The 13,923-nt window shown below is 48.3% G+C and overlaps 1 protein-coding gene across 2 annotated transcripts in view; it reads right to left on the reverse strand.

Moving 5' to 3' along the window:
• Positions 1–1,709: 1,709 nt before the first annotated feature.
• CTTNBP2NL (CTTNBP2 N-terminal like) overlaps positions 1,710–13,923 on the reverse strand; it is a 58,694-nt gene continuing 46,480 nt past the window's right edge. Inside the window, exons 4-6 of one of the 2 annotated variants that reach the window (XM_056139138.1) lie at positions 12,279–12,509; positions 7,284–7,391; positions 1,710–6,148 (exon numbers count right to left, since the gene is read on the reverse strand). In XM_056139138.1, the coding sequence (XP_055995113.1) occupies positions 4,691–6,148; positions 7,284–7,391; positions 12,279–12,509 (1,797 nt within the window). In that variant the 3' untranslated portion in view covers positions 1,710–4,690. The remainder of the gene's footprint in view (positions 6,149–7,283; positions 7,392–12,278; positions 12,510–13,923) is intronic. The other variant, XM_056139139.1, reaches the window with a different exon arrangement.

Consider the following 13,923-nt stretch of genomic DNA (forward strand, 5'->3'; position numbering starts at 1 on the left):
GTGTGCGCCCTGGGCATCGCCATCATAACATGGAGAAAGGAAGGGAGGGGAATCCTGTCCCAATTCCGAACAGACATCTGGGTCCGAGCCCCCTCATCAATACACCTGTATGCCAACACTACCCAGTTCCCAGCTGAGATGGAGAGTCATATCTCTGAAATGCATATGGCTTTGAACCCAAGTTGGCACTTTGGACTTTGAATACCACTGAGATAGGGCCAGTGCATGGCACAGGGGCTAAAGCACTCATCTATCATCTCACAGACCCTGGCTCAGTCCCTAGCACTACATATGGTCCCCCGAGCACTGTCAGGGTCACTCCTGAGCATAGACCCAGGTATAGCTCCAGACACTCCCTCTCTCCAAGACACTTCTTTTCCCCCAAGGCAAGTCAATTTGTTCAAGAGCATATGAGGAGTAAGCAGCACCATGTCTGAAAATCAGTCTGGGACCAACCACTTGCACCTGATGGCGGCCAGATGCCCCCTCCAGGACCCCTCATTTTCAGCAGGCTTCCCATAGCAACACGGGCGCAACAGTACCTAGTGTTGGGGGCAGAAAGGCTCATGAGTTTTCCAACTTGGCTTTTTATTTTTTTCTTTAGGTTTTTGGGCCACAGTGGTGGCGCTCAGGGGTTACTCCTGGCTCTGCACTCAGAAATTACTCTTGGTGGTGCTCAGGAAACCAAAAAAGGATACCGTCAATTAATCAGGGTTGCGTGAGTGCAAGGAAAGCACTTTACCCACTGTATTATCTCTCTGGCCCCTCCACTAAATTAGTTCTGCAGAAGAATGCTCATACCTGTCACCAAAAAAAAAAAAAGAACCCATTTTGAAGATAGTATTTCAAGATATGTGAGGCCCAAGTGCCAGCAGCATTCCTTAGAAAGACACACACACACACACACACACACACACACACAAATTGACATGACACTGCTGACCAGGAGGGCATGACAGGAACATCAAGAAGCCCAGTGTTTGCTGAAATGCTTATTAACTGGCTTCGCGTCTGGAAACTTTAAATCTGTAAACATACACAATGTTTGAACATCTTTTGTGCATCAAAGGATTTTCAAGTGCTTTTGTCTGGCTCCACAGCCCGTCTCTGCTGAGAGAGTAGCAGTGAGCACCCAGCTGAGAAGACGAGGGCCGGGTGAGTCATGTGTCAGATGAGAGGGCAGGACAAGCCAGGCGATGACTGGCCAGAATGCATGAGTCACGATGACTTCAGGGTCGTTGGATCCCACCAAGCCACCCATTTTCATACAGGTCTGTCTCGGGGGGTACAGTCAATGGTGCTTTCCTTTTTCTCAACAGTTGTTTAAATCATCAATTGTTTAAATATTTAAACAGGACAGACTGGACTACTGTGAAGGCTCCTTCTACCGATAAGGTTTTAAGAGAAACGAAAGTCCCAGAGCACCTTTTGGGGCCCTCACCTGCATGGGTCATTTACTTGATCATGTTCTATTTTTGTTTGGGGGGGGGCGCACCCTGCAGTGCTCAGGGATCCTGGCGATGCTCAAGGGCTCATAAGGCGTGCTGGGAATCAAACCTGCGTCAGCCATGTGCAAGGCAGGTGCCCTTCCCACTGCACTATTGCTGAAGCCTCTTGACTGGGGTTTTCAGAGCTAGAAATGGGGACACAAGCTCCTGCTCCATTCCATACAAACACACGCGACATCTTTCACGTAGGATAAATCAGACTTATTTCTCCCCACACGTGATATCATTTGTTTTAATGTACTGTTATTAGAATGGATGAGTCTTCTGCATGGTGCTTTGGGCTTTACAAATGTTAACTAGTTAATGCTTGTGTTATGTTGCACAGCATTAAGAACCTGTTAACCAGTAACATAGCTTCTGTTAACATGGGTTAATACCGCAATTGTGAATCATGGAACTTTTACTTAGCACACACACAATCTACAGCAAACTTAAATACTAATCTCTAATACTTAACTGGATTATTGGATCCATCTCAGTATTGTGCTTGTTTATCTCAGAAGATAGGCAACTAGCAAAAATACACATTTCTTTCGCATCCCCCCCCCCCCCCATATTACACGGTAAAAGAAATACATTATTCAGTGCACTTGCTAAGAAATAAACTTCCTTATAGTCTCTCTCTCTATATATATATCTATGCCCAAACAAAGGAAGAATACAATGCAACTTTTAAGATTACCGGTTACAGCAAAAGAGGTAATAACACTCACTCTGAGACTGGAATCACTTCTTGTAAAAGGTTCAGCCATTTTTTTGTTTTCCTTTGGGCCACATATGATGATGCTCAGGGCTTACTCCTGGCTCTGCACTCAGGAATAACTCCTGGCGATCCTTGGGGGACCATATGTGGTGCTGGGGATCAAACCCAGGGCAGTCACATGCAAGGAAGCGCCCTACCTGTGGTGCTATCTCTCCAGCTCCAAAGTTCAGCCACTTTATCAACATGATTCAGCTGGCTGTGTGTGGGAATCAGGGTGGTGGCATGACTGCCCTGGGTGACTCAAGATAACCTCAGCACCCTTTGGGAGATCCCTCTGGGGCACAGTAGTCCTCTATTATTATTTTTTACAACATGGACATCAATCAGCCATAAGTTGTGAAGAAACCAATACCTTATGATTAATAAGGTAATTTCCATCGCCTGCCTCTTCTCCACCAACTCATACTGGGTCAAGGCTAAAGGGCTTTTCATGAGAGCACGTCTGGCACTGCTGCTGTGTCAATGATGAGAATGTAGCTGAGGGGACCCCAACCTTTTTCATCTCTGTGGATATAAATCACTTCCCGACTGTGTCTGAGTAGGCTGAGGACAGCAGGGTTAAATGAGGGTGAAGAGGGATGCAGTATTCTAGGGACATGAGCATTTGTTCTCACCTAAAAGTTGCAAAGTCTGGAGGCTTCTGTCCTCAAGACTTCCAGTGATGGAAATGAGGCAAGTTTCTAGGCTGGAGGAGCTTGTGGCCCGGGAGCTAGATGCAGATACCTAAGTGTTTGCTTAAGCTGCAGTTTAACCAAGTTTTGAATCCGTTCTGGAGATTTCAAAATAACAACATCTCATAAACAATTTCTATGGCACAGACAGTTGAGCTGCGTGGCAGTAGCAGCTGAAGCTGACGGGGGGAGGCTCTTCTCATGGGGGCTCAAGCCTCCCGTGCGTCCCGGTTCCTGTGGCTCCTGTGGTCTCACACCACTGGCCTTGGGACAGTTTCACCAGTGGAGTTTTATGACACTGGACTGAGTTTGGCTCTGCCTTTGGCTGCTGTTGTCTGTGTTTTGTTCTGTTGTGGAAGATACCCCAGTGGTGCTCCTGGGCTACTGGTATGGTGGGGAATTGAACCTGAGGCTTCCACATGGCCAAGCAGCCCTTTGTGCTATCTGCTGCCCTTGGCTCTGCCTTTCAATGAGTCTGAAGGCCTGGTCTTATCTCAAATTTTCCCAGCTCCTTGTGATCATGATTTTCTTCTTTGAATGCATGGGTCTCAGCCACATCTGGAGGCTTTGGTTGGTAATCTTAATGTGCATTTCTATTCATCCTTTATGCTATATTGCAAACTCCAAAGGTAAAATCACACTAATATTTATGTGTTTAAGTGTGCATGTTAGACATGTAAAGGGGTGTGTATCTATACAGATATATGTATACTTCCATTTAGGCAAAAGTTAATTTGGTTCCACAGATACAGACACCAAGTGCTGGCAGCTTGTAGAGTGAAGTGTAACAATCTGGTTAAACCTGTATCATTCTGACTTACAACATTACAAAGGGAGTGACTTTAAGTTATTGCTATTTGATTACAGAATAAAGAGATCATTCTGCTGCACTTTTATACAGAATGAGCAACCATTTCCTATTCAAGTAACAGCAACTGGAATCAGAAATTCCTTTCTCAACAGTAGAAGCCTGAAGATATAGTTTGAATGGAGAGGTGATTTCATTCTACTTGAGAATGTGTGCAGGAGACGGGGAGAAACTTAATTTCTCAAGAGTACAAGCAAATCAGCACCGACTGCTTCCCGCAGGGAGCTGGGGGGATGTTTCTCAGGGTTCTGGGGTCCGTCCTGTGGTGAACTCACCCCCACCACGATGGGGGTCCCCAGCTCCGGCGGCAGTCTTGTCTGTCCTGCTCGCAGCGCTTGGATTAAAAAAGAGTCAAAGAGGACTGATTAAAAGCAGTGTTGGTTTTTAACATTCAGAATTCACAGAGGATCTCATTTTCTGCAATTTCAAGGGTCTGCTTTTGTGTTTTCGCTGCAGAATCACATTCATATGGCAGTCATTTCAGGCACTTTGAAAACATGTTCATCTGGAATAAAAATCTGCACGAACCTCTTCTGCATAAGTCAAAATCGCATCGGAGGGACTCTGGGCTTCGAGATAGAGAGCCCCGTCACCGCCTGTACTCAGTTAGCTTTCCTGGTCACGCAGGATGGTGACGGCTGAGCTGGAGGTCACTGAGGTGGCCATCAGGCTTCAGTACAGAGATATGAGTCGCAAAAATCCAAACAACCCGGATTTGACTCAAAAAAGAACATAAAAACGTAAGATACACTAACTGTATTACACAGATGGTTTGGGCGACGACCAAAATAAATAACGCGACCTCCTGCGGGGTGTGACCTGGCTCCCGGCAGGGGTCAGATGGAATGTCAGATGTGTGGCGAGGTGGGCCCTCTGGCCACTAGCTGCTGCTGGGCAAGAGGATCTCCAGGTCCTTGCCATTGGCCACCACCGCGGTGGGAGCGCAGCTGCCAGCGAGGTCCTCGGAGGTGGGCATGGCTGATGCCTGAGGGTGGGTTTTGGTCAGTGGTGCGGCAGCAGATGGAGAAGGGGTGAGGCCCGGTTTCTTGGGTGGGATAGGGGGAGGGTTGCCTCTCTCAGCCCTGGGGATGGTAGGAGACTTGATCCCTGGAGACAGGGGGCTCAGAGGACTGGACACTTTCCCGGGGGTGGGAGAATGGCTGGTGTCACTCCTGGGGCTGGCTGAGGCAGCCAGGTTCCGATAGTCTGTACCGAAGGGGGAGCTGTTGGGAGAAACGGGCTTGATGGGGCCCTGCTGGCTGGTGAATCTGGAGAGCACCTGAGTGACTGTGTTACGCGCCTGCTGCTTGGCGGCCGAGTTATCCAGGAGGGTGGGGGACAGGTCTCGGGATGGGGGGCTCTGGAGGCCGCTGGCTTGCTGGTCCTGGTCCGCTTGGGACTGGAATTTGTACCGCGCTGCGTGGAATCGCTGGTTGATGCCCACTTGGTAGGAGGACTGGTAGCCGGGGCTGCTCCCTGCTGAGCCCAGGAGACGCTTGGTCAGCACAGGGGACGAGCATGGGGAGGAGGTGAGAGAGGAGGAGGCCGTGCTGCTGGGGGACAGGGAGCTCCCACTGGACGGCAGGTGGGCGGGCGCAGGGCCTGAGGAGTCTCCCACCCCGTTCTCCACAGCTCTTTCCTGGGCTCCCCCGGAGCGCTCTCGGGAAGGCACCGAGCTCTCCCCACCGCTCCCGGCCGTCGGCTCCCTGGAGGACTGGAGCTCCGGGTCCAGGTGGCCGTTGGCTTTTGCGTAAGAGTAGGTGGGGGTGGTGGGCACCGGGGTGGCCGCCTTGGGGACCCCGCTGCCGGGCGTCCTTTCCACCTGGGCGCCGTCCGTCTGGCAGCACACAGACACGAGGACACGAGGCTCCGTGGCTGTGCCTTTCGCGACGGCCCCGGGTTTCCTGGAGGGTGCCTGGGCACTGCTGTGCTGGCGGGAAGCCTCCAGCTCCTTCACCAGCTTTTTCAGACTCTCCATCTCTTCCTTCAGGGTTCTGGTGCGGTTCTCCTCTCGGTTCAGCTTTGCTCTCAGCTGCTCCCGTTCGATGTCAAACTCAGACAGCTGCTTCTCCACCTGGGCCTCGGTCTGCAGGCCCCGCTTGCGCTCGGCCGCCAGCTCCTCTTCCAGCTTGCTCACACGGCTCTTCTCCTTCTCCAGCTTCAGGCTCAGCTCCCCGGCCTTCTGGCCTTCCTCGGCCGCCTTGCTCGTGGCTTTCTTGCACTCGAGCACCAGCATGGCTGAGAGCTGCTTGTGGCGGGCGCGTTCCTCTTCCAGCTGGCCCGACAGCTTCTTCTGCTCCTTCTCAAACTTCTTCACCTGGGACTTCTCAAACTCCAGCTAGGACCAAAAACAACCACCGCGTATCCTGATTAGAGTAAGAAAACAAAGCGGCAGACCGGAAAACTCTAGTAAAGTCCCAGCTGGCTTGCCTGGTGTGTGGGAGTGCCACAGAAGTTGTGTTTAGGGCAAGTATTGTTTTTGTTTTATTTGGGGCCACACCTGGTACTGCTCAGGACTTAGGGGACCATCTGGGGTGCTGGGATTGAAACTGCACTGACCCGCTGTACAATCTCTCTGGCCTAGGGGGAAATATTTCTGATGTGTTAGAGCACCTAACAAAAAACTGTATGCACTGTGATCTAACCTTTCCTCGATGATTGAGGTGATTCCTAAATCACAGGTTTTAGACCTGTGGGAAGCACCAGGATCAGTATTGATCAAGAGAAGAGAAAGCTACGTGCACCAGATCTCATGAGTCTGTTCACTGAGGCGTGTGTATGTGTGTGAGTGTGTGTGTGTACGTTTGTGACCTAAAGTATTCTAATTGGGCATTATACGCAAAGAAAACTTTGAGAACTTGAAGTGAGTATTCCTCAAAATACACCGGCAAGGAATCTCTGTCTAAAATCGATTTTATAGGGCCGGAGAGATAGTACAGCAGGTAGGGCTCTTGCCCTGCACCTGGCCAAGCTGGGTTTGATCCCCAGCATCCCATATGATCCCCTTACCACTGCTGGGAGTAATTCCTGAGCATCACCAATGTGTCCATCACTGGCTACCTCCCTCCAACCACCCCCCCCCCCCAAAAAAAAAGATTTTATAGAAAACACTGATTTGCTAAACACAAAATATCCTATTTGGTTTTGCTTTGGGGCCACCGCTGGCTGGTGCTCAGGGATCACTCTTGTGGAACTTAGGGGACCATGTTGGGTACAAAGGATTGAACCTGGGTTGGCTGTGTGCAAGGCAAGCACCTTACCCACTATCATGTCTTTCTATTGCTACTAGTTTTTAAAGAGTCACACTGTGCTTTGGCATTCTAAAGGATCTAACAAACTGGAGTGAGACATCTGATAAATTTCATTTTATTCAATTATTCCCAAATTTACTTAAAGTCTGTTTTTGAAGCCAAGTAAATTCACACCCTCCAGAGCCATCTCTAAGAAACGGTATTCTAGACACAGCCAGGTACCTGCTGAGTTAGTCGCTCTCGCTCCTTCTCCAGCATGTAGGTGACATCGTCCCCTTCTGCAGTGTCCTGGGCATGCCTCTGCCTTTCTTCCTCCAGGTCGAGGATTACCTTAAGTGGGTTTCAAGGGAAAGAGTCATTTCTGGGCTGGAAATAGAGTATAGCAGACAAGGCACTTGCCTTGCGACTAGGGTTCAGTCCGACACTCTGCATGGTCCCTGAGCCCTGTCAGGTGTAATCCCTGAGAGCAGAGCCAGTAATAAGCCCTGGGCACTGCCCTGCAGTATGGCCCAAATACCAAAACATGCATGCGCACACACACACACACACACACACACACACACACACACACACACACAGTCATTTCCACATATCAAGAAATAAAACTTAGATGACAGGTGCATATTTAAACACTAAAGTCAGTTCCAGAAATAACTGAACAAAAATAATGAAGTAGACAGCGAGACAGATAAGCAGTAGGTGGCCATAAGGAACTCCTGTCTCACAGGGTACAAGGTATACCAGCTACACGTCCAGAAAGAACCAGACCTTGGCTTTCCCTCAGGCACAGAAGGATCTAGAAATAGAGACCAGAAAGCAGCAGCCCAGCTGCAGGGTTGGGAAAGGGCTTAGAGAGTCACTAGAGGAGCAAGGAAATGCAGGTGTTCGGTGTGTCTAGGGGACAGGCTCCTGCCATGCTCCATCCCCACAGAGGCAGGCGCCTGAAATGAAATGTTTCAAAAAAGCGACAAGCTAGCCACTCTGTGTGCAATCAGGACACACATTCATTTTTGTTTGTTTGGGATTTGGGACATATCCGGCTGTGCTCAGGGCTTATTCCTGGCTCTGTACTCAGGAATGACTCCTGGCAGTGGTGCTTGGGGAACCCTATGGGATGCTGGGAATCAAACCCAGGTTGGCTGTGCGCAAGGCAAGCACCCTACCTGCTGTGCTATGGCGCCAGCCTCTTAGCACGTGCATTCTGAATACAGTTAGAGAAGAATGAAGCTTTCTGGAGGAGCAGGAGAGAGAGCAGGGAGCTGGTCCTGCACATGGCTGACCCTCTCATTCCCCGGCATTGCATATGGTAATCCAAGCACAATACCAGCTCTCCCTTGCAGTCTCTTCACTTCATCCTGCATGTAACAAGGCTCAATGATTAGAATAATGATTAACATAAGTGCAGATTTTTCACAAGCCCTTTTAACTGACCTCGCTTTATCCCAGTACCCCATTTCATTATGCTGGGAAGATTAAGTCCAATTTTAAGATGAATGCAACTTTAAAAGGTGCCTTTTACATACCACCCACCTAAGGCCCTCCCGTTGTTCATCGATTTGCTCGAGCGGGCCCAGTAATGTCTCCATTGGAGACTTTGTTGTTACTGTGTTTGGCATATCGAATATGTCACGGGGAGCTTGCCAGGCTCTGCCATGCGGGCGAGATACTCTCGGTAGCTTGCCGGGCTCTCCGAGAGGGGCGGAGGAATCGAACTCGGGTCGGCCATGTTGGTTGCATGCAAGGCAAACGCCCTACCGCTTTGCTATCGCTCCAACCCACCTAAAAGCTATTCTAATATTCTAAATAGCACTGGGTTCCTTTTTGTTTTCTCTTTTCAGTTTGGTGTTTGGATCACACCTGGTGGTGCTCTGGTGCTCTTTCTGGTTCTGTGCTCAGGGATCACTCCTGGCAGAGCTCGGGTGACAACGTGGTGCCAGAGATTGAACCTGGGCCTCCTGCATGCAAGGCGCGTGCCTTGGGCTTTGAGCTCTCTCCAGCCCTGGCATAAGCATTCCTTAGTTTCTCTTTGTTTTTGTTTGTTTTGGGGCCACACCTGGCAACACTCAGGGCTTACTCCTGGCTTGAGCTCAGGGATCACTCTGGCAGGGCTTAGGGGACCATATAAGATGCCAGGGACGGAATCCATATCAGCCATGTGCGGGACATGCAACTTACCCACTGTGCTATCTCTCTGGCCCTCAGAGCTTCTCCTGATGCTGCAAAGGTGCCACGGCCTAGAGCCACAGGCAGAGCCCCTATCACCCGAGTGTCATTGCTCATTTCGCCTCACTACTGTTATGAATGGAGAGAAAACATTTCATGGGAAATGAAATTCATCTTAACCACCCAAATAAAAAACATTTACGGGGCTTGAAAGATAGTACAGCAGGTAAAGCGTGTGCCTTACGGCCAACCTGGGTTTGTCCCCAGCATCCCATATGGTCCCCCGAGCCCGCCAGGAGTGATCCCTGAGTGCAGAGCCAGAAATTAGCCTCGAATATCACCCAAAACCAAAAACAGACAGAATGTTTTTAAGTATTTCTAATTTTTTAGAAAATAATTTTTTAATGAGAGAGATGGAAAGAGACAGAGATAGAGAGACACAGACAGAGAGACAGAGAGAGCACAAGATATTAGCAGCTAGTATCTCATGCCCAGGCACGATGTTCCTCCTCTGAGAAACAGGATGGGAAGCAGCTTAGGGAATAGCAGGCATGGTAGAGAGGGGTGGAAAAAGGGAGACAGATTTGTTTTGGGGAATTTGTAGGGTATAAAGGGAGGTAGAATATAAGGTTTACATTTGCATCTATAATAAAAGCAAATGTCTAAACCTGATGAATGAGAACACTGCATTATGAAGTCAGCTGTTACAAGGGAAAGACAGACAATCGGGGAGGAGTGTCCGGTGATCACTGCAGAAACTTATGCCAGTTCACTGTACTGCATCAAGGCAGGGTCAGGATGTGGCAAAAACCAAAGCAAACAGAAAGGAAAAAGAAGAAGGACTGGAAGCACTAATATTTCAATGAAACAAGCGTGCGTGGGGTAGAACAATCTGAGGGGGCTGTTTATGGTATCTGAGAGTACAGGGGTTATCCCACCAGGAGCAGTCCACAAGCAATACTGTGTATAGCCCAATCCCCTGCCTCCCAACCCCCCCCCAAAAAAAAGGTTACCTATTGCAACAAATGGTTGACAAAAAAGTAGTTTTCCCAGATCCCTCAGGGAGAAGGACTGGGAAGAAGCAGATTAGGGAACTTCACTTTTTTTGTAATCAGCAGAGTAACCATGTAATTCACCACTTAATCCACAGCACTTCTGAATCAAAGGGGGTACTATTAATCGCATGCCAAGGTGAGAGGCAGGAACTAGGGCTCTCTCAGGCAAACCGGGGACAGGGCACCCTAATTAGAGGCTTCAGGTACTATCTGAGTTCTAACAAAGTCAGGGTTCCATTCAGATATAAGCACAAAAATCTGTAGGGCTGTCTTGAGACTGTAATGCTTAAGGAATGTTGCAATAATGTTGTGGGAGCTGCAGCTAGAGCTTAGATGTCATAGTGCATCTTTCATATGTGTGAAGCTTGGCTGTGAAACACCCACCCCCCCCCCCCCCCCCCAACCAAAATAAGTATGTACTGGGAAACTGGGAGTTATTTTCAGTTTCCACTCCCAACTATCTGGAGCCATGTATTATCTCAACACCACCCCTCTCAGGAGTCAGCCTGCAACTCTGCACCATTCCATCCCACCATGTGGAAAGAAGGGGGAAGCTGCTTACTATATATGAGGTTGTGAAGATGTTCTTGGAGAATTAAGTAAAAGTTCCCCCAATTTTAGGTAACTAATGACAATTGATAAGACACCTTTTAAATAAGGGCAGAAATATTTTCAGATAGCTTCTTTCCAGATTTGATGGTGAGCTTTTCTGGGTATTGGACAATTTTGAGAATTCAAGTAAAGATTGGGGAAAAAAATGTTTTCCACAGAAAGATCAACTTCTGGCATTCTATATATTTTCTGGAGGAATCAGGGACATATGAGACTCATCCATGGTTAAAACCGCCATTCTGTCCTTTCATTAGGAATTTGTGAAGGGGAAGAAAAATCAAGGACAAGATCTAAGTTTTAGCAAATTTGTCAGAAGCATTTTAAGCAGATGGTTCTCTAATGCAGGTACACATAAAAGTAAATGAGGACCCCAAAATCTGCAGAGCTACCCCAGTTTTTCAGGATAAAATGGTTCTCACTGATGTGCAAAGGTATTTAAACTCTGTAGGTATAAATCTAAACTGATAGTTTAACAAATGAAAAAAGAAGATTATAGTCTGCGTTATAGGCTAAAGATGAGAAGTAAATGGCAGACCATAGAATAAAACCACAAGCACTAATATTCCAATGAAATACATGTGTGCACACACGCATATGCACATACATACACACAGACATCTTACAATCTGGGGGAATATTTATGGGGGTTTTTTTTGGTTTGTTTGGCCACACCCTGCAATGCTCATGGCTTACTCCTGGCTCTGAACTCAGGAATTACTCCTGGTGGGCTTGGGGAAATATATGAGATGCCAGGTCAACAGAACCTGCATTGATCATATTCAAGGCATGTGCCTTACCCACTGCACTATCACTCTGGTGCCTACTTATGATTTTTGAGAAGTAGGCCATGGAAATCAAAGGCACTAATATTTCAATGAAACAAGCGTGCATGGGGTAGAACAATCTGAGGGGGCTGTTTATGGTATCTGAGAAGGCAAAATACACTGAAACTCAAACCTAGGAGTAAATGAAAATAATCTGTTGGTTGAATATTCACAGTCAGGTAAATTCTGTTTTACTGGGACTGGCATTCCCTTAAAATACCTTTTAATCTTTCTATTTATCACATCAATAAGCAAATAGAGAGGTCTCTGTTCAGCCATGAGGTTGATCAAACCTCACTTTATTGCCAGAGTCCGGATGATCAAGAGCCTGGAAAAACATACCAAGCGCTTTAGAGTGTCAGAGTGAAAGGAATGCCGTCTGCCACCCCGCTCTGGCACACACGCCCTCAATCTATCACTGGGGACAACTTATATGTTCTTTCCTGTCTCAGGGAAAGGCTTTCTGACCCCTGTGAGACTTCTCAGTTGGCCAGTTGTGGAGGCCAGCAGCTGACCACAAAGTTCAGGCATTCCCAATGAGTCTTCCCAACCTTTGTGCGTACCTTGCGGTGCCGGCTCTCGGCGGCGGCCAGCTGGGACAGCATGCGCTCCTGCATGTTCTTGCACTGCTTCATCACTGCCTTCAGAACCGAGAGGGGGTTTGTGCACACTGGCTGCTTCTCCCCGTCATTCTGCTCCTTCAGAGTCTCAAAGTCTCTCTGGAGAGCCATTAAGGGATCACTGATGTTGTACTTGCCATAGCGCTCTTCAATGAAAGTGTCCCGGTGCTGGGCCTGCCAGGGAGGAAACACAGGCATTTTGCTTTGGAAACTAGTACACCCAGGGGGCCTGGCAGGTCCTTGGGCATGAAGAGTGTGGTTTCCACAATGGGCCCTGCTGGCTCTGCATGACACCGAGTCATCAAGATGGAGAAAAGCAGATCAGAGGGCCAGGGCTCAGGCGTGAGACCGAGCCTGACCTGACAGTGCAGGAACATCCCAAGCCCCAAGCAGTACTGGGGTGAGACCTCAGCACTCCCGGTCTGAGCAGCACTGCACTCCTGATTTCATCAGGCTGGCATTGTGGGGAGAGGCACTGGGGGGGTCCTCTGAGCACTCCCCCAAAACCTCACATCAAAAAAATATCAGAGAACATAACAGTACAGAGAGCAAATACTTAGACGGAATATATGACTGTGTAGTAGGCACTGTTCTAGCATTCTGTTCATATTATTTTATTTGAATTTTACAACTTTGATAGGGCAGTGCTATTATCTCCATTTTAAGGATGATAAAACCTTTGCACAAAGGTCAAGTGACTTGTTGCAGATTCCACATTGAGCTGTCACACAGGGACTAAAACTCAGTAAGCCTGGCTCTAAATCCCTAGGCACTGTGACTGCTGCCTCTGCTTCAAAAACCTTGATTAGCAACACGTGCATCTATGGGGTGGGGGTGAGGGGGTTTGGGGCCACACCCTGGGGTGCTCACAGATTTGAAAGTGGTGCTGAGGACTGAACTGGAGTCAGCAGCAAGCAAGAAGTGTATCTTTCTTTTGTTCTTGTTTTGGGGCCACACCAGGTGGTACTGGGGCTGCATCCAGCTCTACAGTTGGGGAGCACTCCGACTGGTGCTCAGGCAGCCAGGCAGTCTGGGGTCAAAGCCAGTTTGGAGTGCAGAGTGCACCCCCCTGTCCTTTGCTGTGCTCCCAGCTGCAATGCTTGAAGCTTATCTTCTCTTTCTGTTGCCTTCAAATTTGTAAAATATGGTTAGCATGAAAATTCTGAGTTTCGTATTTGAAGAACCTAAAATAAAGTGGCCACAATAAGCAAAGAATACTGAAAGGAAAGTAAAGTATTTCATTACCTTGAACTCCTTGTGATTTGAATAGACAATACTCCACTAGGGGCTCAAGTCAAGCACCAAGAGTCAACAATAGCGAGAGGTGTAAAGAAAATCCTTCCTGGGCTGGAGAGCTAGTACAGTGGGTAGGGTACTTTCCTTGCATGTAGGCCTACCTGGGTTGGATCATCACTACCCCAAATGGTCCCTCGAACACCATCAGGAGTAACCCTAAGTACAGAGCCAGGAGAAAGCCCCAAGCAACACCAGTGTGTCCCCAAAGCAAAAAAAAAAAAAAAAAAAAAAAAAAAGAAGAAGAAAGGAAAATCCTTCCTATGTGCTATCAAGTTCACTCTCCTCATCTCAT

Source organism: Sorex fumeus, unplaced genomic scaffold (assembly GCF_029834395.1).
Source record: "Sorex fumeus unplaced genomic scaffold, SorFum_2.1 ptg000131l, whole genome shotgun sequence".
Lineage (NCBI taxonomy): Eukaryota > Metazoa > Chordata > Mammalia > Eulipotyphla > Soricidae > Sorex > Sorex fumeus.